General features: G+C 46.1%; 1 protein-coding gene across 5 annotated transcripts in view; it reads left to right on the forward strand.

The window, feature by feature from the left end:
* Mcad (Medium-chain acyl-CoA dehydrogenase) overlaps positions 1 to 23,195 on the forward strand; it is a 132,399-nt gene that overhangs the window by 75,659 nt on the left and 33,545 nt on the right. For all 5 annotated transcript variants that reach the window (XM_037413070.2, XM_037413069.2, XM_075880786.1 and 2 more), the window contains 2 exons: positions 5,176 to 5,284; positions 16,170 to 16,241. In XM_037413070.2, the coding sequence (XP_037268967.1) occupies positions 5,176 to 5,284; positions 16,170 to 16,241 (181 nt within the window). The remainder of the gene's footprint in view (positions 1 to 5,175; positions 5,285 to 16,169; positions 16,242 to 23,195) is intronic.

Genomic DNA, 23,195 nt, shown 5'->3' on the forward strand with positions numbered 1-23,195 from the left:
TTTCTGAGGGGGTGACAAGCCCATTTTTTCAATATATTGTGTGTGTTATTTATTATATTTAATCAAAATTTGATTGATAATATGCTAATCACGAACACAAAGTTCGATGGTCTGCTAAAACTTTTCAGCAAGGAAATTCAAAAAAAGGGCTCTGTTACCCCCTGGAGTATCAATCTGGGAATCATCATAGTTAATTTCACAGTTCCAGCACCTTTTGAAAGTTCTCCAGGCCTGGAATAAGAGAACCATGTGCACTACCCTGGTATTCTGCTGTAACTTGAAAACCAGTGAACATAACTTGATGAAATTTTGTAGTTCTTCTAATGCTTTTGCTATAAGTCTATCCTGAAAATTTCATTAAGATATCTCAATAAACAAAAAAGTTGGTATCCTATGGTAGCCTCCCCCCTTAAGTGCTTGTGCGAGCTCTCGGGCCGCCTGGGCGTTGACCTTGCAGCGGTACAACTTTGTTGTGCGCTACCGAAAGGGAGTTTGAACGTCGTGGCTGACGCCTTGTCACGTGCCCCGTTTCGGCGTCCGACACTGGTGTCCGCCACTCCCGAGAGCAATCACATCAAGTAGACCCCGGGCCCTCTGACTCCAAAGAGTCGAAAGGCGCAAACCCCGATGCCGAAGTGACTTTCGAGTCTACAGCCTCCGATGAGGACGCATACCTGGTAGACCCTGTCACGTCCGCCGGTATCGTCTTTAGCAGAGAGGAGCTGCTCAAGGCACAGCAGGACAATCCGTTTTGTCAACACATCGTTGATGAGCTCAAAGAGCTGAGCTCCCAAGTGGAGCGTGGCGGTCAAGCCGCCGGGCGCGAACAGACAGCTGGTATTGCTGTCGGCGCCGAGTGCCATACGCAGGCTGGTATTGCTGCGGGCACGTTGGACTCGTACCTGCTTGGTGCCGACGACGTTCTCCTGCGCTATGTCCCATCTGAAGAAGCTCCCCAGGAGTTTTTCAAGGTGGTCATACCCCGCAGTCTAAGGAAAGCCACCTTAGATTATTTCCACGACTCGCGGTTGGCCGGACACGCGAGTGGCTTTAAGACTTTTCAAAAGTTGTGCCGCTCCGCAACCTGGCCTGGCATGAAGCGCGACGCCCTTCACTACGCCCGCTCATGCCGCGTGTGCCAATGGGTGAAGCCTCGCGGGGGCAAACCTCCCGGGCTCATGCAGCCGATCGACAGCCAACAGCCTTGGCAGGTCGCGGCCTGTGACATTATGGGACCTTTCCCAAGAAGCCGGAGAGGCCATGTTTCTCTCCTGGCTGTCACAGATCACTTCACGAAGTGGGTCGAACTGTTTCCCCTTCGGAAGTTAACGGCACGCGTAATCTGGGACAAGTTGACCGAAGTCTTTACCCGCTTGGGCTTTCCGGCGGAGTTGATCACGGACAATGCGTCTTATTTCACGGCCAAGGTGTTTGTGCATGCGTGTGCTGCCTTTGGCATTAAGCACCATAAAACAACCACGTATCACCCACAGGCCAACCCGACCGAGCGGATCAACAGGAACCTCAAGCCCTTGCTGACAGCCTTTGCGCAGCTGCACAGGGATTGGGATGCTTGTCTTAACGAGATCGGCTTCTTCTTGCGGTCTACGGTCAATCGCTCGACAGGGTACACGCCCGCTTTCCTCAACTTTGGGAAAGAGCTGCCTAACCCCATAGACTGCGTCCTACGGGGCGGAGGCGGGGCAAGCGCCGCGAAGGTCAGCCCGTCTGGCTACGCGGCGGAACTGCGCTCACGGATGGACGCGGCCCTCGACCTGGCGCGTTCCAACCTGTCAAAAGCGCGAGCTGGTCAGAAGGCTCATTACGACCAGTCGCATCGGGATGTCCGTTACGATGTCGGTGATCTCGTCCTCAGGCGCAGTCACGTCTTGAGTGACGCCGCCAAAGGCATCTCGGCCTCCCTTTCGGCCAAGTGGTTGGGCCCATACCGAGTGCACACCAAAGTGTCACCCCTGGTATACAAGCTGGCTGACTCCCAAGGGAGACCAGTCGGCGGTCCAGTTAACGTCTCCGACCTCAAACCTTTCGTTGCCCGCAGCAACGACTTCGGGGAGGGGAAGGCGGTCTCCGAACCGCAGGGAACCGGGATAAGACTGGTTCCAAACCACGCCACCGGTACAACCTGCGAAACACACTTAGGCTGATTTTCTCCCCCGGCATGTAGCGGGACGTTATCCCCTTCATGTAAGGGAGTGGAGATAATAGCTGCTGTGCAAGAGCCCATCCAGCAGCAACAGTAACGGCTACCTGGGGAGCTTTCTTCCTGGTAACACCATTACACGTGCTGCGCGCGGAATATCCACCTGGTTCCCAGCGCTCCCGGCTGCTCGAGAGAAAAAAGCCCTTTCCCCGGTGGCTCACTCTCTCACTGGGTATCTTCCGAGTAGTCGGTGGGAGAAGGGAAGCATGCGCCCTATTGACTCACGCAACCTTCAATCCGACGGAGTAGGCTCTCTTTATTGGGCCAGCCTGTCACACCTTCGGGGCCGCACCTTCAGTGCGTTTCTGCTTTTCACCGACACCTCAGCATTCGTTATGTCCTCCTCGATGACCCGTTCTTCCAAGAAGAAGCCCGGGAGGCCAGCCGCGCGCTCAGTCGTTCCGCAGGCACCGGCCGCGTCCATGCCGCCTCCGTCGAATGCTCCCCCGGCCCCGACTTACAAGACACCGCCTCGTCGTGAAGTCGCTACGTGGACGTTCCAACATGGCACTGAGGCCCCGGTCGCCTTCGTGTCGACTCGTCGCTGGTCCAAGCAACGCAAAGTCTTGGTGGGGTTACACCCCGAGTCCGTCCCGCGTCCTTTTCGCGGACGCACCCTTCAGTACCTGCTCGACGCTTCCGGAAGTGCCTGGATGCCGCCTGTTCCTGAGGCCTCCTACTGCGATGCTTGTGGTGTCCGGCTGGTGCATGAGGCTACCCACCTACCTCCGTTCCAAGGTTCACCGAGCGAAGTCCGGCGGTGCCCCTGCGGTCATGTCCACTCCGGCGGTGCCGCCTGGCCCGGGCCTTCAACCTGCCTTGTCGACCGACTGTTCAGGCGGTCGTGGCGGCGCTCGTCACGGACTCTTCATTCAAGTCGGCCATCGCTGCTGCGCTGTCCGCCGCCCTCCCGCGACCCCAGGCTTCTGCTGAGAGGCCGCCGAACGAAGACACCGGGGCGCCCGACGATCTCGTGGACGGTATGGACCTGGACCTCAGTTTTTTCGGTGTCGGTGGATGCTGTCATTACGGCATATTTAGGGCGGCCTCGGTCTTCGGAGGGGGGGGATGTGGGAATCGAGAGCGTCTTCCTACCTGGCGCCTCATTCCCCAGCTGCCGCGCGCGCGCCACCAGCGTAGCCCGGGCGCGCATAAGCACCGGCATCCGCCAAGATGGCTGCCAGGGCACCTCTTGGCCTGGGCCAGTCAACCGTTGGCTTCTTCCCGCGCTGGCATGTCCGGGCACGCTACGCTGGTGCGCTGCGCGGGCCTACGTCACAACGCATCGCCATTTCCCATTGGGCGCGCATGACATCCTCCTCTCCTACGAACTGTGTTGCGCCCGACGATTCGCTCGTCGCGGCAGATGCTCTCAGGCCTTCACGAGGGGTTGACGCGCTGCTAAGCAGGCGGCTTCTCGTTCGTGCGTTCGACTTCAGCCCTTGTGCAGGAGTCGTCGCGCCCTAGGCAAGCGTACTTGCTCGGTCTTGCGGAGTTCCCTATACGGCGTGCAAGCCCGTGAGTATCGCACTGTGCAGCATCTTGGGTTAATAAACCCGTTGTTGTTATCCTGTTTCGTGCGGGGTTTCTGCGCCGTGCCGGAGAAAACGACGAACCCGGCCGCAACGTCTTCGCACGCAGCGGCAGTGGAGGACGTCGCATCCCTACACGGTTGTGCATAGTAGGTAAGCCTAGTGCAAACCTATCTCCACAACAGCTACAGCAGACTCATATGCAGAAAAGGCAGAAATGCTTAGCAACCTGACGTGCATCATCAAGTCAGACAGTTTTAGGCCTCGTTCACACAGCTGTCAAACGACCCGTCCCGTTACTGTCAGGTCGAAAAAATGTAGAGAATACGCGACGAAGCTGTGTACGGACAGACGATGGTGGTTGCAAGGCCGACAGCAGCACGTTTTTGTAATCCCTTCCTGCACGAGAATGCAGAGACCCAGTCGTTGTACCGCCGCGTTCTTTGTGCTGCGTTCTTTGTGCTCTCCGCGTTTTCTTCTGTTCGTCAGGAGCGCCGACGAGGAACCGGCCCTGGTACAATGAGGAGTAGGGCTCCGTCTCCGCTCCGTTGACGGAAATGAAAGCATCGCTCTACGTCGCTGTCAATCCATTTTTGAAGAGAAAACAGCTTGTACCTTCTCTTCCTTTACGAAAACCGGTGCCGCGATGGTGATGGGGTGGTTCGTTTGAGAGCTGTGTAAACGAGCCCTTAGGAAGACTGCCAAAACCAAGTAAATTGATACGAAAATTTAGAAAAAGCAACAAGGCATTGCCCTAATAACTGTTCCTTAGTTTTTCCTCTCTGAATAAAAGTTTGCAACTTGTTATACTGGAAGTGATTAGCTATGCAACTTTGAGAAACTGATTGAGTTTTCTAGAAATAGAATGTCATTGGAGCGATGTTTTTGATGTCTGCTGCTTTTACGATGAATTCTAGTTACTTCAAGCCTTCATCTTTTCCAGAGCAATCGTTTGTCGGTTTTCTAACAGACATGACATTGTGGTCCTTGAAAATTCGCACACAAAGCCTCGAAAGTCTTCTAAAACCCTTGAATTTTCATCATATAAAAGAGCATGAACCGTGTGCATGCGACATTGCCTACTTTCGCACTGTATCTGTCACCGCTGTCAAGGACAGGCTTCTTCTACTGTTGCTTTTGCCTTGTGTGTTTTCCTTCTGTGTATGCCTGCACGTTGTACTTTTATATATATTCAACACTTTGCATTGCACTGAAGCAGTTGGAGTCCACTTCGTGTTCATTCGTGTGAACAAGATTTTGCACGCAGGCATAAACAACTAGCCCACTGTCCCTTTCATCGTAAATGGTGACTCTTTTCTTCTAAACAATGTTGCGAAAATGAAGCAAGAGTGATTACCTTGTCAACAGAGCATTTCTTATTGCTTTGTAATAAAAGTGCATGTAAAAAAAAACTGTGCGCAGGTATTTTGTACTGGCACGTTCCAACCCAGACCCTAAGTGTCCGACCTCAAAGGCTTTCACGGCGTTCATCGTGGAGCGGGACACACCAGGAGTCACACCAGGTCGCAAGGCAAGGGTCTTTATTTTGGCCTGTTCAGGTGTATGATTTACTACTTGGTTAGATAACACAATGATGGCTCACCTGCCGGTTTAAATCCTCAGGTAGGGGCCAATTTTATTGACAGAATTGTTAACACATGTAAAAATTTGCGACAGTATTTCTAACGCACTTAAGGCTTGCTGAGCAGATATGATTTACTTTTGGGAGATTTTAATTTTCCGCACATAAAATAGGCAAAGCTAATCTCGCCTTGCCAAATTGCATCATATTTTATTAATTTACACCTGGACTTCAATTTCACCCAGGTTGTCAAACAACCCACTCGAGGATCTAATATACTTGACTTAGTATTTACAAGCAACCCGGAAACATTAGAGAAAATAACTTACATAGATGGTTTTGGTGACCATTATCTGCTCCAATTAAGCATTAATATTCCATTGCCTTTATGGGCTAGGTAAACGAAACTATTCGTAATTATAGCAAGGGTGACTATACTACAATGAATACTGAACTAGAGTTGTTTTTCCATACTGAATTTCTTCCTTCTCTGCACAGTCGAATGGTCTAGGAGAACTGCGTAGTGTTTTGTGATGATATGCTCATTAGTGAACCAGTGCATCCTGTGAAATAAAATAACTAATGATAACTCTAACCCCTGGTTCACGAATTTCCTTAAGCTATTTAGAAACAAAAAGAAATGCATTTACAGGTGAGCTGAAAAATTAGATTCCTCGGTGGCTTGTGCAAGATACAGTGAATGTCTAAAAAATTATAACTTGGCTTTGAGCACTGCAAAAGATCAGTACTTTTTTCACAACCTTCCATATCTGCTGAATTTGAACCCTAAAAATTTTGGCAAGTGATAGCCCCGAACCGCGACACCGATAACATTTCATTACACGACAGCGACCACGTGCCTATTACTGATAATAAGTGTCCCTCAAGCTTCAATACATATTTTTCATCTTTTTTTTTTGAAGAAGATTGCTCCACCATTGTGGGGTTCATGGCTTAGAGTATCAGTACATGAAGCCCATCGAAATCTATATTGACAGCATTATTGAACTCATAAGTAACCTCAAGATATCTAATTCTTGTGGCATTGATGGAATCAACTCCAAAGCACTAAAAAACACTCACTACGTCAAGCAAAATCCTATATTGCATCTTCAGTCTGTCACTAACTTCAGGAGAGCTTCTGTCTGATCGGAAGATTGCGAAAGTTGTCCGGATATTCAAAAGGGGCGACAAACACTCACTAGATAACTATAGACTGATTTACTAACCTGCATTTGCTGTAAAATGCTCGAGCACGTCATTGCATCGCACATATACAATCATCTAGAATGAAATAATTATTTTTTTGCTGATCAACGTGGGCTCAGGAGTGGTTTTTCATGTGAGATACAGCTCTTAGAATTCACAACAGACTTGCACTTCAACATGGACAGTAACTTACTGATGGATAGTATATTTCTTGATTTTTCGAAGCCATTTGACCGTGTAGCCCACTGCCACCTGTTTTCAAAGTTATCTATTCTTAACTCTTTTGTTACCGCGTGAAAATGGTGTTTTTCATATGTCTCTGGAATATCGTTTTTGCCAGTTTGTAAAGTACTCCAGCGAGCATTGCAGCATACCAAACTTTGCACAATGAAATGCTCTTTCGAAAAGTTATATGTTGTAAAGCAACAAAAATATTTTAAAGTAAATAAAAATGTGAGAAGTGTGTAATTTTTGGTTGTTAGCTGGTAAACAGTGCAACAAAAAACACTATATGCAAAAATATTCAAAACAAGGAAGATTCAGAATATATGTTTTGTAGATGAATGACCCAGGAACAGTATAAAAATAATTAATGTTGTACAAAGTTTCCTTGTAAATGTTTTTTGTGTTGCGGTAAGAGTCTCAAGGTGTTCCAATATAGATGAATGCCCATGAAGTGAATAAGCCCTCCATAAACGAGATGTCCAATGAACTTCGTTATTTTATCTAGTGTCACCTCTTTCCATGAGCCACCTCACTTCGCATAGGTTGGCATTTCAATATATGAATCCAAGCATATTTCTTTGCATTTTTGAGCACATTGTGTTGAAAAAAAAAACGTGTGCAGTTCTAAAACCTTTCGCACTACTTTGTAGTCAGGGCCAAGATGTTCTCCGGGGGCCTTCTTGTCTTTAGGGGAAGGTCTGCAGCTGCCGCCAGCACACCACGCCCCAGCAAAGTGTGGTCTTCGCACGTAACCAGAGTAGCTTTAAGATTGTGCACAAAGGTCCGAAGCTATACGCACTTGCGGTGGAGGAGGCAACTTGTGGATGTAAACAAAACAAACCCATGAACGGTTGCAGATGTCTCAGGCTGACAAGAAATATTGTCGCCATAAAACTTGAAGCTGAGTTGCGGTCATTCTCAAACTCTAAGCTCGCCCTCTCTTAATTCAGGTGGGGTTCGAAGACAGTTTTGAGCAGCGCACGTGTTTTGCAGTGCTGATGCGTACCCATGTGCGCCGGACGACGACGTCATAGGAGCAACTAGTGACACTAGATATAGTGTCATAGAACTAGTGACCCTACGTCTGATATAATGATGCAAGCAAAACCAAAGCTGCTGGAAACTGTCAGAAAAGGCCACCTTGACACTTTTAAACACGTGGCAGACCTTCCTAAATATTTTTCATAAAACAAACTTTTCCTGACCCCTTAGAACAGATCTCTATTGAATAGCTGGCATAAACTTCTGGTAATAATTACTGCTCAATATGTGAAATTGCAAAGCTGACACTTTAATTGAATGTTTGGCTTACAAAGGTTCTTTTAATTACAGATATTTAATGTTACTGTAGCATAATCACGAGGGGCACGAACTTCTGTCAAACTCGCCAGCCTACTGCACTTTTCCAACAATACACACACAATGGTTTGTTCAAAGGTTTGTCAAAAATTACTATTTTGCCAAAACGGGCAAATTCAAATTGATTCTGAGAGTTGAGTGGCTGGACTTAACTACTAGAAAATGCCGGGTGCATGAAAAACAAATCTAACATATCAATATCGACGGTCCAAAAGCATCCATCACCGCTGATCAATTTGAATAGGCATGGTAACAAAAGAGTTGAGGGGTGAGGTGGCGTTGAAAAGAAACTTTTGTTTCTTGACCTAGAGCTATGAAATTTGGCATGCATACTCATAAGTGTCTTGAATAGGGAAATATATAGTTTCATCACGGTACCATAAGTAGTTCTTAAGTTACATTTTGCTATATGGTTCGACTGATATGGTCTGCTCGTGGAAAGCCTAGCACTGTAACAAAAGATGTCGGGAAGCTGCAAATGATGTTGATTTTTACTCAAAAGAAGACTTTTGGGTATGACAATCTTAGAATTTTTTTTACTTCTCTTTTTTTTTTATATAGAGATCATCACGGCTGCCTACACCCATTGTAAGAAATGGTGTTATGTACAAGTCGTCTTTTAGAAAAAAAGCTGGGCCATAAACGAGAATTCAAAAATTGTCAGACCCTCAAGAAATTTTTTGGGATTCAGGAAAAAAAACTGCATCAAAATCCATCCAGTCATTCCCGTGCTACACTTTCCACAAGCGATGCAGAATGTCCAAAACACGCTTGTGAGAAAAAGCCTGTCGAAGTTTTGAACAGGCTTTTTTCGACGAACTTTCTTGTTTCTTGTTAGATATTGATGAAAACTGGCACAGACACTAAGAATGGCCTCGCCCCGCCGTAGTGGTCTAGTGGCTAAGGTACTCGGCTGCTGACCCGCAGGTCGCGGGTTCGAATCCCGGCTGCGGCGGCTGCATTTCCGATGGAGGCGGAAATGATGTAGGCCCGTGTGCTCAGATTTGTGTGCACGTTAAAGAACCACAGGTGGTCAAAATTTCCGGAGCCCTCCACTACGGCGTCTCTCATAATCATATGGTGGTTTTGGGACGTTAAACCCCACATATCAATCAACTAAGAATGGCCTCACAGTGCTTCCATAAAAATTTCGAGGCAATACCACAAATACTTAATGAGAGACAAACTATTTCTTCATTGAACCTTGTGGAGGGGCTGAGCATAATGCAAAAAAAAAAGTATTTAGAAAACTGCGTTTTAAAGTTTTAAATTCTCTTTACGTCTCTAAAATGCCTAAAAATTGTGATCTCAGGTTTCTCTTGTGATATCAGACTTCTCAGGCATGTGGCTTCTGCCCAGTGTGCCTTTAACATAATTAAGTACTTGATTACAAATAATTACTGAACATTTTTTATATATAGTGGTAGTTTTATTGCATAAAAAAAAAATGGCTTACACCGTAACAGCCTATGCCTTCTTTCCAAAGAACAAAGTTATGGGCAGGAGATTGGTGGCACAGGAATTTTTTGGCAGTTTTTTAATGACGCCAGACGGGCATATGAAAATTCGTGCCCCTGCTTCATACATGCTCTTTTGCCACACTACCCGTGGAATGCATCATCATACAGCCGGTTGCAGAAATGCTAATCTACGAGGCTTTTATTGTCTCAGAACATTCTTAGACGCTCGTGGCGATACCAAGCACGGCTCCAAGCACGTCTAAACCGAATCACAAAAGCTTATTGACAGCACTCCAATGACCATGGAGTGCGCGGCAACGTGGACAGTGCAGGCGGCGTGTGATGCACTTGGCGGCAGCGTTTGGTGACAATGCGCGAAATGTGTAGCTGCGATGACAAAAAAAACCGGTGCTCTCTGCGCTTGGTACCACATTTTCGAGTGACGAGGCGTGAAACTGCTAGCCTCTGTTCCAAACAATACTTGGCTGTGGAGGGGGGGAGGGGGGGGGGGTTCTTGAAACGACCTTCAAATATTTGCTTTTTGTGCATTTGTTTTTAAAGGGGGAGCCAGCTGAAACGGGAGGTTTAAACACGGAAAAATGTTCTTCCCAATGAGCTCAAGAAGCCGGCTCCCGGCCGCGCCATTGCGAAGCTATAATTTTTTGAAAACCGCTGTTTTCTCGCGATTTCCAGAAGAAAGTTTCGCTACCTAGGAGAATGAAACGAATTATCTGAAGTAATTCTGCTCGGTTTTCAGTGTAGATATTTTGGAATCGGATAGAAAAAAGGGTTCCATAAACTGAAAACTTGATTTTCGAAAAATCCATTTTTTTGCCATTTTTTGCGGTACCAAAGCAGCATCCCCCCTTAAATGGAATTCGCAGTCTCTAACATGTCTTTAGAATTTCCTACCAAATCGCCAGCAGTTCACAATAGTTAACAATCTCCATTCTCCCTCATGCTATTTACTTCTGGTGTACTGCTAGGTAACGTTCTCAGGCTGCTACTATTCCTAATATATACCAATGACCTGCCTAATAATCTAGCTTCACGTGTACGACTGTTCGACGATGAATGCATTTTATACCGTTCCATAATCAGCCCCGATGACCATCACATTATACAAAACGATCTTCAGCTTATTTCCCAATGGTGCAAAACATGGTTAATAAGCCTCAGTTCATCTAAATGCGAGGTAATTTCTTCTACCTGACAACACTCAGTTTCTAATTTTTCTTATCATATAAATCACAACCCAATTTTTCCTGCCTCTACATACTTAGAAATTCATTTCACGTCAAGCCTTTCTTGGAACCTTCAAGTCACAACCATATGTGCTAACGCTTCAAAGTCACTGGGGTCCCTACGTCGAACCCTGCAAAATTATTTCTCCTACATCTGTGTCACTAGTGTCGTTATTTGGGAAAGCGATCGTCAGGCTAATTCTAAGGGCTGAAGTATCGGCCCTCCGAACTGCATCACGAAAGCACGGACAATTTAGGAGTGGTCCTATTTGGCACGCCAGCAGACGCCGGCTGTGGTCCGAAGAACGAGTCAGAGCCGAGAGTTTCGGCAGTAGTCCAATGCAACATGTCACCACACAAAGAACGGGCTACACAATAGGATTAGATACACTCAAAGCAACGGACAAGAACAATACATGCTACAATGCAATCACATGCATTAAGCAACCACGACACTTAAAGACGAAAGAGTTAATAAATTTATTCAGTCCAAAGTTCTTAGAACAAAGTTTAAATGGTACTCTTTCAGGAATCACTCACTCAAAGTCCGGCGCTGTTGTCGATCCACTGCCCCCAAGTGTTCTTCCAGGAAACCTCGCGTCTTCCAGTGTCTGCACTCCAAGCACCGAACTTCTTTGCCTGAAACGCTACGGCTTGTCACGCGCTGCGATTTCAGGACGAGTCTTCGCTCTCTGGCAGGAGACACACTCTTCTTCTGCTTGTAGCACAAGCCTTCACCCTTCAGGTGGAAACCCTCTTCACCTGCTTTGTCACTGACGATAAAAGCCTTCGCCCAACGGTGGGACAACTTTACGCACACTGGCGCAAAACTTCTTTAATCTCCGGCTTTGTCATTGAGGACAAAAGCCTTTGCCCACACGGCGGAAAGACCCTACGCACACTTGCACAAAACTTCCTTCGTCTCCTTCCTACGCACACTGGCGTGAACTGTCATCTCCTGATCACCACTCTCTGCTGCTTGCCTAAATACCTTCGTGTTAGGTTCTAGACATTTCTAATCGTTTCGTCAGCACACAGCACGGCCAAGGCTGAGGAAAGGGCAAGCCTTCACGAGAAAAATCTGCGATGCATGACGCAACTCTGCATTGCCACGCCCCTTTTCTTCTATATTTTTTCTGCGATCTCTTGCCGACCGATGTGAGGAGGTTGGTCAGCATAGCGGTGTGTCCGAACGGGAGAGTCTGCACGCCCAAGGAGTTTTTTGATGTTTGTTTTCTTCCTTAACGCTGGCTTCGGAGCGACTCTTTGGCGCCTAGTATCGTCACCGTCGCCAGAAAAGCTAGCTTTACAGACATTTGTCCACCCGCAGCTCGAATACGCCTCTCTGCAGAGGCATACGCAATATTATTGGCCATCAAACATACCAAAGAAATTAATTTGGCAGAAGCTGTGATATATACTAACACTCTAAGCGTAGTAACAACCCTGAAAACCCTTAAAGAACACACAAACTCTGTCCTTGTGTTTGTTTACCCACTTTTATGCACGAACTATGCTAAGAAACGATATGTCGTAGTCTGCTGGGTGCCCGGATACCGCGAGATTCAAGGAAAGGTGTTGGTGGATCAACTAGCTGTTTCCGCCCACGAGAATGCCGTCGTCAATACATCTGTAGCGGTCCCTGCACTTGACCTCAAACCCTATCTTAACCGAAAGCTGAGAGATAATTGGCAGTGACTGTGGGACACACTAACACAGAACAAACTTCACCTCATTAAACCACGTCTCGGGAATTGGCCGCCAGTTTCGAGATCACGACACACAGAAGTCACACTAACCAGATTAAGGATAGGACACACACATAGTACTCACTCACACCTTTTGTTCGGTGGTGATCCACTCACCGTGCTTCATGTTTTAGTAAAGTGCACAGAATCATACACACTTAGAAGAAAACACTTCCGGGTTTCCTTCCACTATCAAATTCCTTTGCACCCTTCAATGTTTATAGGTAGGGGACCGCTTTCTAGTTATCAATCACTGTTTGCGTTTTTAAAGAATGTCAAGAATTTTAGCGTCACATTTCCAGGCATCCCCGTAGCACGACCTCTCGGAGTAGAGGTTGCTGCTGCGTTGGAACATTAAAATAGCACCGGCCTCGTTACCCTTATCCACAAGGGCAATCGGTGAGGCATTTGTGCTTATGGCATATAGCGAATTATAAATTCAACGAACACTGCCATTGATCTGTGTTGGAAGCATTTCATGCCACCCTCATGATTTTAAATACATATATCTTTTACCCGCCTTAAAGTGTAGAGCAGTAGTTCTCAAATGGGGGTTCGCGAAGTTATTTCTATGATCCGCGAAACCCTCACTTTTCTTTAAGCGTGACTGTGCCACCTATTCATGAATTGTCCGAAATGAAGCGATGTGGCACATTTATTGGTGTTTTTGATAGCGCTAGAGGGCCCCTGTTTCACGCTCCGGTTGTGTTATTTGCCTACGTACACCCCTCCTTCCTCCCCTCCGCTGCAAGGGATCCCCCATCACTTCCACCTGTCCACAAGGTGTCCCCGACACATCCATGGCTGGGAACCACTGGTGTAGAGTTTTAGGCCCCTATACAGCCATGTAACAACCTCATAGTTTGCATCTTTCACATGTCACCGCAAACCACACATTAATGCTTCTTTAATGTAATTATTCCTGGCACTCTTTGGCGAAGTATGGCCCTTGCGCCAATAAAAAGCCACATATCATCGAATACGCCTCTCCAATATGGTCATCCTATCATAATAAGTTCATCACTGTGTTCGAATCGGTACAAAATAGGGCCGCTAGGTTTATCTCTCATAACTATACTTACAAATCTAGCATCTCGCATATAAAACAAGATCTCTCATTTTCTACACTCAGTACTAGTCAGGATTTTGCGCTCGTGTCATTGTTTCACAAGTACATTTATTCTGATAAGCAGTCTTCTTTCAGGCTTGAAGTTTCCCCTTGCACATCTCGCAGATTACATAATCACCTAAGTTTCACTAGCATGTACAAAAGCACTCACGTAATCATTTCGTCAGCGCTTCCTCGTGCTATCTGATTGTGGAATTCACTTCCGGATTCTATTGTATCTGAAAAAAATCCTGATAAATTTTTCACTCATCATTTCGCACTACTCTGCACAAACTTCTCAAAATGTACTTTTTTCTCCCTTTTTTTTTTTCTGTGCATTTTACAAAATGTATCGTTTCATATTCTTTCTATTCTGTTTTAATGCGGTGACCTACTCTTTTGCTTCTTTTCTTCATTATTAACCACGACTTTGCTGTGTTGCAAAGCTATGTGCATAATTTCATTCATTTCACCCTGTATAATAATAAGTATTCACTATGCATGATAATTTTTTTGGATGCCCCCCTTACCCAATGCCTTAACGAGGCCTTTAAGGAATATTTTAAATAAAAAAAAGTCAGTGGGTTCTGGCGAGAATCTTGGGATCAAATTAACTGTAAAGACCAGAGTGTACCGGTTATAAGGCGTACGTAAAAGTGCTCGATGTCTACCATAATTATAGTGTAGTGTGATTTATAAAGTGTCACTATACTATCACTCGTTCTAAGCAGTGTATGTTGTGTGCTCATTGATCAGCTGTGGCAGTCAGCCTGCATTATGGCTAGCCCTTTTTGCACCTCCAACTTCAGTGCTTTTCACCGGGAGTTCAGATGCATAAGAAGATAAGATCAGTGTAGAACATCTCAGTTACTTTGTTTGTGGATTTCATTAAATGCTTCAGCAAATGACTGTGACAAAGTGCAGGCAGTGATTGAAGACCCATACCAACAAGTCACATAAACAGGGTTGAACATGAATACGCAGAAAAAGATTTTATAAGGAGGCCCAGCAAGAGAACAAAAGCTTGGCAACTGTATTCTAAGATCCGTGCAAGAATATGTGTATGTAGGTCGGATATTAAAAGGTTGAGCTTATGCATGCAAAGGAAATTCACCAAAGAATAAGAATGGGCTGGAGTGCTTATGGCATGCATTCCCAAATAATGAGAGCCAATTTTTTGCTGTCCCTAAAGTGGAAAGGGGATAACTATTGTATTATACCATTTCTAATGTATGGGGTAGAATCTTGTAGGATAACTAAGTCTAGAAGTAGTTCAGCATGCACCATGCAATGAAACAGAAATTATGCATAGGGTCAAGACACAGGAAAGGGAGCAAGGTGGATCAGAAACTAGCCGACATCTTCTCTGACATCAAGAGAGAAAAAAAAAAATGATTTGGGCAGATCATTTCACAAGAACGAAGATAACTGCTGGTCAGTTAAGGCGTTAGAATGTATACCTAAAAATAGGAAGCATAGCTGAAGATGGCTGGTTGGGTGATTGATATAAGAAATCTTTAGGCATGAAATAGAATCAGCTTGCAAAGGACAGGACAAATTGGACGTTTGGCACTGGCCTTCAAGCTGCATTGAACACTAAAATGGTTCTGAAACACATTTTAAAGTAATCAATAATCATGGAATTGGTTTGCTAAAAAAGCTCATTTCCTCGAGAAATTGAACGCCAGAAATATTATAAGAATCTTTTCAGCACTAGCGGAGTTTCAAAGATATGTCTCGTGCTGCAAATTCATTCTCTCTTTTCTTGTCCCGACAAAAGCGCTGGAAGCTGAGCAAGGGGTGATGGCTTAGGCAAAGAAAACGCATCGTGCGTGCCTCTTGACTTTGAGAACTTTTCTTTTTTTTTCTAATTCTCGGCTTTTGAAGTGTGATCGCATGTGCATGCGTGGACAAGTTGAGGCCTCCCGCAGGAATCTCTGTAACAACCGAGCACGCCATAATAAAATCAGCCAATGGCTGATAAAAGGCCTTCTACGAGTAATATTTGAGCTTTCTCTGTCATTGGTCGAGAGAAGAGGAAGCAGTTTTTAGCTGACTATGAGAACTTTTGTGAAATAAAGGCCGCATGCTGCACTATAATATTTGGCTCGCATGTTCTCGGGAGCCTCTCCTATCAATCGGCCTCATTTTCTGACCATGCTCAAAAAGTATCGCGGGGCCCCTTTAAAACTTTCGATGATTGTTAGGACTTCAATGGTAAAGCTTGTCTGAGGTACCACGTTGTATTGCTGCCATCAGCTTTCTCTGAACTCTAAGCAACTATAAATTGTGTGACTTCAACTTAGCAGCTGAATTTTAGGCAAAAGAAATAAAAAAAAAAAATCAAAGTGTTGCCTTGTCTGCCGTTCAAGTTAACCACTGCTGAACAGCACAAAAGACAAAGAAAATTGACTGTCCTTTTATAGTGAGACGTTTCTAGTAATGCCACCTGTAACAAAACTTTGCCTCCTTCTTGCCCAGGAATGGAACATGGGCCAGAGGGCATCTGACACTCGGGGAGTTACCTTTGAAGATGTCGTCGTTCCTGAAGAGGTGAGCCAGATCAAATAGGATCTTGACAATTTCTTCATTAAAGTCGACTGATTTAAACAGCTTGGCCAGGCCTGGCAAAGTATGAATGTATGAAATTTTCCAGTACGGATGATCAGTTAAAAATTATACTACATTTACCTGACTCTAATATTCCCCTAAATCTAATGTGCATCGGTATCTCAAATTCATTATGAAAATGCACTTGAATGCACTTGAAGCATATTAAACAAAACAATGGCATGCCTTTATGTTGATAAGAACGAAAACTTGTGGTGTTCTTGTTATCGTGACTTGGTCATTCTTACCTATAGACCCCCCCCAGCCACGCACAGGTTCTCTATCCTCTTATCCGTATGTGCCGAACACCACTGTTGGTCCTAGCACTGCGAGCTCCATGCAGGGAGTTGCGTCCTCGTTCGTTTGTCTCATTGCACCTTGTACAGTTAAAACCTTATATAAGAGACAAATAGGTATAAGAGACACTATTTTGCCTACAGTAAAATACGGGTTGACAAAAAAATGCATATGAGATACCCTGCTTATAAGATACATCTCATATAAATGACAAGAACTGCTACCCACAGCATGCCTCTTATAAAGGGGTTCAACTGTATTCCATCCATACTGCTGCGCACATGAGCTCGGACCATCACCACAAAACGATGGCAAACCAGCGCGCACCGTAAGGGAGACCCCAGGTGACGCTCTCCAAATGGTTAGTTTATTACTGGGAATTCAGTACAGTGAGATCAATCATTCGATAGAGCCAGTCTAATAGGTAACATAATTGTACAGGACACCAATTGGCTAATATCGTATTTACTTGCATAATAGGCGCACCCTCAGTTTGGTCGCAAGAAATCAGAAATTTTAAATTTCTGTGCATACAATAGGCACACGTCGAACTTGGTTGTGATTGGTAGTTTTGTACCGTATTAGCACGGTTGCAATTTGACACCCTCTTACATTAACAGAGGGTAGGAAAGAAAAAACGTCCTCGGCAGCGCTGCGCCCACTTCGCGAGCTCGCCGAGTGTGGAAGAAGGGTCGTTGCCAGGGCATGGTGTAACCTTTGCACCGACGTGTGGGTGTAGCTCCGGCTGCTAGCTGGCAGCGCGCGCTCCTTATGAAAGACGCAATCACGTCCTCATCGAGTGTGCATTGCGTTTCCTGTCGAAAAAAACGTCGTTATCACGTTTGCTACTTCGTCGGCAAATTCAATAGCTTTTCCGCTTTCCAACGCGACCTTTCACCTTTGCTGCCACTATGCAGACTCGCACAAGCTCAATGGACTTTTGTCGCCGTTAATTTCCTGGCCGTGAACTTAAACATCCTATTAAGCACACTGCTCTTGGATCAGTGCTGGAGTGCGATCTTTTCGATGCCCAATCTTCATGTTGTCTTGTACAAACTTCCCGCGACAATATGTCGAACTGCAGGCAAGGCCTAATCGCTGTTCGTGCTTTTCGGTAGCAGTTGCGGGCGATAATGTTGCAGTTTTCTACGGAATCAACGTAACTCTTTTTCGTGGCTCTACTTGAAGGAATGGGGGCTAGGTAGGCACTTGTAATACTCGAATGGTAGTTCGCGATTCGATTGCAATGTCTTGGATCTGGGGTGCAAGCCTGTAAAGTCGAATGATCGGACCTCTCAGCACACAAGTAATCTGTGTGGCCTGAAAGTAATTGGCGAATTCCCATGATGGTGCTTTCATTTAGTAGTTTTTTTTTTGCATTCATTTCATTCGCAACGCAGTTCTTCCGGTTTTTAATTTTTGAAAATTTGAATGCATCGCCTGCCTCGATTCTTGGACACTCGAGACTGCATGCTCAACATGTTTTGCACTAGTAAAGCCTGTGAAGGTTGTTTTGGCTGTAGCATGGATATTCGTGACTTCAGCTATGTATATACAGTAAAAGCTAGTTAATTTGAACCGCAAGAGGAAGCCGCCTCAGTTCGAATTAACGAAAGTTTGAACTAACGAAAGTGAAGAACAATCGTACACTGCGAGTAGGGCATAACAATTTATTTTTTGAAAACATCTGTGATCGCGGTCTGCCCTCTTTCCTTGAAGGCGACAGCCAGCACTTTTTGCTCTAACGAGCGAATTTGGCAGAAGGTCTTTTCTCCGCCTTCTTCAAAACTTAAGAAAAGACTGGCGACATTCGATCCGGCCACGACTTCCGCAGCAGAGGGCCGCACTGGCGCTTCGTCCTCCTCTTCTTCATCGTCACTGGCAGCGACAGGTTTTGCACTTCTCACCTGACATATTATGTCGCCATCCGTGAGTGCACCACACACCACTGCACTTGAGTCCACATCGACATAGTTCGCAAAGCTGACGTCTTCCAAAACGTCCGCCATAGGGGCGGTGACACCGTGTTCGAGCACTGGTGGCTCGTCAGCTTGCAGAGCTTCGGTGCTGAAGCCACAGTGGCGAAAGCAATTTGCTATCGTAGGCGCTGTCACTTGCTCCCAAGCACACACAAGCATGTGTAGTGCACTTAGGACCCTCACTTGGTAGTTATTGCACAAAATAATTCGTTCCAACATATGACGCTGATAAAATGATTTTAAATTTCTAATTATACCCTGGTCCATGGGCTGCAGTACCGCTGTCGTGTTTGCTGGAAGGAAGGCCAGCTCAATGGCCTTCGTCTCAACATTGACTTTATGAGTCGAACAGTTGTCCACAAAAAGCAGGGCTTTGCGGCCACAGCGTTCGAACTTCTTGTCAAGCTTTCCCAGCCACTGCGCGAACAATATCCCCATCATCCAGGCCTTTTTGTTGGCCGCGTAGTCTGATGGGAGGGAACGGATGTTCTTGAAGCAACGAGGACTTCTCGATTTGTCTATCAGAAACAGAGGCAACTTCTCGGTCCCGGTCATGTTCGCAGCAACCATCACAGTTATCCGTTCTTACTTTTCTTTCCTCCCGTGCACTTGTCGCCTTTACACGGGATAGTTTTGGCGGGCAGCAATTTGAAAATTAAGTCAGTTTCATCCTCATTAAATATGTCCTGCGGAGAATACTTCTCCATGTAGCCTTGAAGCACTTCGGAGCGCCAACCTTCACACGTTTCCATGTCAACAGCGTTCATTTCAGCCGACACAGCACGGAAAACGAGGTTGTAGTGCTCGCGAAAACAGTGCAACCACCCATCTGAAGCAGCGAAGTCGTCATAGTCTAGCTGCAGGGCGAAGTCTGCTGCCTTTGTCAGTGTGACTGGGCCACTCAGTGGTATGTCCTGCGAACGCATTTTCTTTATCCAAATGATAAGCGCTTTCTCGAGGTCAGGATACTTTGCGGGCCGCAACCTCCTCCTTTTGCTCGCAACTTCTGCCTCTAAGGCGTCTTCAATAGTCTTCCTATTTTTTATATAAGTAGATAGCGTCGTTTTTGGTATCCCATGCTTTTTCGCGATATCTTGCTTAGGCAAGAGTCCGGTGTCCACTTCCCGCAGGATATCAGCTTTCTCCTGAAGTGTTTTGGCACGATATTTGCCGCGGGCACACGCCATCAAGTCGGGGCAGCAGAATTGGGACAGACGGGAAGCTACTACCGCCGCTATTGCAACAAACGTTAGCCGAGGCCTAACACCAACACAAAGAATCGCGACAGTCGGAAGCTACTCCCAGCACCAACGACCGAGGTGTATGACGCACGCCCGAGACAGAGACTGCAGAGAAGGCTGGGCGAAGCTACGACGCACCCGATTTGCTGTGTGCTCGTCATGCCATCTGTCGTCTAAACGCGACAACTACGCAGGATTTTCAAAGGCTCCGAGATTGGCGCTTAAAAAAAAAAAAACAAATCTTGGAGGTTTCGTAGGACGGAGAGCAGGCAGCCGCCGAGAGAGAGAGATTATGGGGGGAGGGGGGTGAGGAGTAAGTGGCGCTATTTTCCGCACTCTGGCCTCCATGCCAGTTTCTCCGTTTTTCTCTCCGCTCCCTGTCAACGCCGCCTCGTAACTCGGCAGCCGCCCTATCGAGTGACTAGCCAAGCCGCTGGTGCGGTGGCGTGTAGTTCGAAATATCCGCGGCGAAACCTACTCGCGTTCGAATTAACGGGCCTTTTTATTCATAGGCTTGTATGGAGCTTGGCCGGACCATAACTTACAGTTCGAATTATCCATAAATTCGAATTATTGAAGTTCGAATTAACGAGTTTTCACTGTATTATCAGCGGTTTATGCTGTAGTCGGCAATAAAAGTTTTGGAAATTTCACCCCACGTAATAGATGCACCCTGAACTTGGAGCCAGATTTTTGGGAATAAAAGTGCGCCTATTGTGCGAGTAAATACGGTACAAGCTATAAAAATGTATCGAATAATGGCTGCAAATGGTGCACTTTTCAAGAAAACAAACAAAGAACCAAGTTTGAAGAGCCAGCCCACCCTTCAGCCAGCACTTCTGCAATCACGCATCCGCAGAGCAAAAGAAACAGAACAGAAATAGGAAAAGTTGAGAGGGACATATGGTGCATGATCACGACCCACTGCCTTGGGACTTCGAGATCGCGGGAAAGGGCTTGTGCTCGTCGAGACAACATAACCACCAGCCGGCGATGAAGAACGAAGGATCACCACTGGCCGGAAAGGCCAAAACGCATACACACTCTCTGAAGTCCCGAAGTAGTCTCCTCGAACCCTGTCTCGTGCCCCTGCTTGTCAGGCGAGTGCAAACAAGGCCCGAATCCCGCCAAAATTAGGCCAATGGGATACCGTGTCAAACCTTCGAGGGGTGGGGTGACAGCGAAGTAGTGTCGAGCAACTGGTGCAGGTGCCTGGATTCCCATGAACTAGACAAGCAAATCTAGCCATCACTGAATGCAGTTTTCTTTTTTTCTTCTTGGCAATTCCTTCTCATATGTGATCTAGTTTTCGGCTTTATTAGGAGACTTTGGTATATGAAAAAAAATTGATTTTCATGAGAACAATAAAAATGAAGCCTGCACTCGGCCGCACAAGACTTAATAACGGCAAAGCTGGTCGATCCAAGTGTGAGGCTTTCTTGGCTAACGCTAGGTCTTTTGGCAAAAGCTAAGTTTCACACTTTGTGTAAGGAAGGCTATTTTTAAGCGTTTTATGGCTCTTGGGTTGGTCAGCTTTACCGTTACCTAGTCTTGCACGGCCAAGAGCAAGCTTCTTCATTTTGCGTGGTTATATAGTAGACTTGTGTTAAACGAAACCTGAAGGGACCACAAAAATATGTTCCCTTTAAAAATAGTTTCGTTGATTGATAGACAAAGGTACAGAATTCAAGCAAGAAACCAGTTGTGTTAGTGGCAGTTGTTTCATTTAAGGGGGACACTGTACTTGAGACGAAATGCCAGATATTTTGATGTGGTTAGAAAGAGAATTCACAGTGTGATTGAGTTTTTTAAGCTGATTTCAAAAATGTAGTTACTGTTTCTCTAAATCAATTAGTTTTTGAGATATACTAAAATTAATTACCTGTTGTTTGCCGGTATGATGACACAAGAAATTTGTATTGTAGCGCTACTATTGGCACATGCCTGTGTACTAATGAACATAAGCTACACAATGGTAGGAGTGCTTTTTTTTATTTGATAACTTTAGCAAGGTTTGTTGCTCCTTGCATTTCAGTGTTACAGACACACCCCGTATGTGCTCATATTTCTGGCAAAAATAAAAAAATTTTGAAGGTTTCAATCAAAAATTCACACCTACCATTGTGTAAGCTGAAGATACAGCTACATGTCACAACAAAAATGACAGTCCTAGCTACTCTGGAGGCAGAGATATCTTTTAGACAAGTCTGCAACTGCAGCAAAATTTGAATCCTGAGAAATCATGCAAAAACCCAAGAAGTCGATTTTGGGCAGATAGTAGCATGGAAAAGCTGTTTGTTTACAATGATTTGCAAATTCAGCTTTCTCAGTAGGCACCAGGCATGTAGTCCTTCTGTTTTGCATCACCTAAATGGCGTTTTTTTAATGCTCGCTGCATGTTTTCCACAGGGGCACGCACACTTGCGAGCTGATGCAGTCGCCGTGTGCTCGTCTGCCGACTAGGCTGCTTATCAGTTAGGTGACGCCTATGTGCGACGAATGTGCGCGCGTCATCCGCGATCCGCCGTATGATAAAGCTGTTTTCCGGTTTGTCCAGATTGAGTTGATGTCGCAGGCCGAACTCGTGCACTCGCTCATCAATTTCAAGGCTCCAAGTGCAGCGAGGTGTCAGTTTCCTTTTGGCGTAAGATGGCCACATTTTCGAGTAGAAGCCGTGGCGAAATATGTTCATCGTTGCGGACGCGTCGTTACAAGCACTCTGCCTGTTGCGAGTAGCCTCCATTGCGTGGGCGGTGAGCTCGTTCGCTGTAAACGGATTGATTTTCTGTTGTTTGCCGACGCACGGCGAACTCCACTCTGACGACCCGTCACGCAGTTCACGTCAGGCGAGGGAAACTCGCGGAATCTGCGTGTTTAGCGATAAGACTGCGCTTCCGTTCCATCATTGCAAAGACTGCTATCTCTCGTAGCTTCACTTCTGCTTTTTTACTTGCCGTCCTGTAACTGTTGGGGCTCTAAAACACGGCCGCTTTCAGCGACGTTGTCGACAACCGACAGGCTCGTACGTGAGTTAGGCCTACACCGGTAACTCGGCGACCACCGTTGAACGCCACGAGTTTGCTATCCTCCCTGTCCTGAGTAATAGCGGGTCTCTTTCTGAAGTTCACAGCGAATGAATGATCGCCACGCCCGCTTCACAAATTAGTGCAGTGCGGAACTTCTTTACTACTGCAGGCAGTCGACAGCACCATGACAAATTGGTGCATGTCTATGTGCGTCACGACGAAAAAAAGCAGACGTTGGAAACGCCACTTGGCCAATCGGGTGCCTAGGTTTTGTCACGTGCCCCAAGCAGCTAATAGAATCGCGGGGTGGTGCTTCTCGATGACGCGTTTTTGCTGAAAAACCAATGAGCAAGG

This window comes from Rhipicephalus microplus, chromosome X (genome assembly GCF_043290135.1).
Source record: "Rhipicephalus microplus isolate Deutch F79 chromosome X, USDA_Rmic, whole genome shotgun sequence".
Taxonomy (NCBI): domain Eukaryota; kingdom Metazoa; phylum Arthropoda; class Arachnida; order Ixodida; family Ixodidae; genus Rhipicephalus; species Rhipicephalus microplus.